This window comes from Aplysia californica, unplaced genomic scaffold, assembly GCF_000002075.1.
Source record: "Aplysia californica isolate F4 #8 unplaced genomic scaffold, AplCal3.0 scaffold00229, whole genome shotgun sequence".
Classification (NCBI taxonomy): domain Eukaryota; kingdom Metazoa; phylum Mollusca; class Gastropoda; order Aplysiida; family Aplysiidae; genus Aplysia; species Aplysia californica.
This window is the reverse complement of record NW_004797499.1, coordinates 699462-700833: the sequence shown is the minus strand read 5'-3', so window position 1 is coordinate 700833 and position 1372 is coordinate 699462. Positions and strand designations below refer to the sequence as shown.

The 1372-nt window shown below is 45.9% G+C and overlaps 1 protein-coding gene across 1 annotated transcript in view; it reads left to right on the top strand.

The window, feature by feature from the left end:
• The window catches only part of LOC101851194 (uncharacterized protein DDB_G0283697), a gene marked incomplete in the record, with an annotated part of 16876 nt that overhangs the window by 7984 nt on the left and 7520 nt on the right, over positions 1 to 1372 (top strand). Inside the window, 1 exon segment of the mRNA XM_013083400.2 lies at positions 84 to 209. Coding sequence (XP_012938854.2) covers positions 84 to 209 — 126 coding nt within the window.

Below are 1372 nucleotides of genomic sequence, written 5' to 3'. Positions count from 1 at the left end.
CCCCCCCCCCCTTTCCCCCACAAAAACACCGGAATATATCATTTAGATCTATATGTTTTTCCCTCAATGCCCCTCTGTGTCAGCGGCCAGGAGAAGATGTACAACATTCTGACAACCACCATGGAGAAGGAGCTACCATCGGTCATCAACTCTGTACTGACGTACGCCGCCTCGCCCGGCGTCATCTTGCCGCTCTTCATGTTGCTCGGGTCAGTAAGACAACAGTTATTGAACATTGTCATGTAAGGTCGAGTTATGCTGCTTCCCTCACTACTCTGACTACTCAACTCTGTACTGACGTACACCGCCGAGCCAGGCGTCATCTTGCCGCTCTTCATGTTGCTCGGGTCAGTGAGACAATATTATTGAATATTGTAAGGTCTTTGAGTTATATTGCTTCCCTCACTACTCAACTTTGTACTGACGTACCCCGCCTCGCCCTGCGTCATTCTTCCGCTCTTCATGTTGCTCGGGTCAGTGAGACAACAGTTATTGAACATTGTCGTGTGAGGTCCTTGAGTTATATTGCTTCCCTCACTACTCAACTCTGTACTGACGTACGCCGCCTCGCCCGGCGTCATCTTGCCGCTTTTCATGTTGCTCGGGTCAGTGAGACAGAAGTTATTGAATATTATAAGGTCCTTGCGTTACGTTGCTTCCCTCACTGATCAACTCTGTCCTGACTATGCCGCTACCTCGCCGGGCGTCATTCTGGCGCTCTTTGTGTTGCTCGGGTCAGTGAGAGAGGGTTACGAGTGATCTACTTTGTTGTTGTTGTCGTCGTTGTTGGAATGGTCAGTGTTTTCATTAGAATTGCTTTTATCCTCCCTTTTCTCTTCTTTTTCCCTCCACTGTCATCATCATCATCATCATCATCATCATCATCATCATCATCATCATCATCATCATCATCATCATCATCATCATCACATGAAAGAAGAAGACTTCCACTTTCAAATGAGTCTTTGTGCCAGGAAGGAAACAAGCAAGATTGCACTTCGTTTGGAGGATCGAAGATGTATTAAGACTAACGTCATTATCAGTTACCATCTTCTCCACTACTACCATAACCACCACAACAACAATAAGCATTATCAGTATATAAAAAAATACTTACTTACTTTACTTTTTTTTCATCCTCTAGTACCTATACGTTCTTATACTAATCAAGCACACGGCGTGATGCTCGCACACCCTCTCATTTCTGCACTACACGTTGTCTGCGCTCGGCCTCTATCTCTCCGTGACCTACTTCCGATGAGGCGGCCTGTTCTCTGACCGTCTAGTCTAGTACCCTTAGGATGTCAAGGGGAAAAGCAGGTTTCAGACCTCTGCGAGGTGTTTTGTTTTTGTTTGTTTGTGGGGTTTTTGT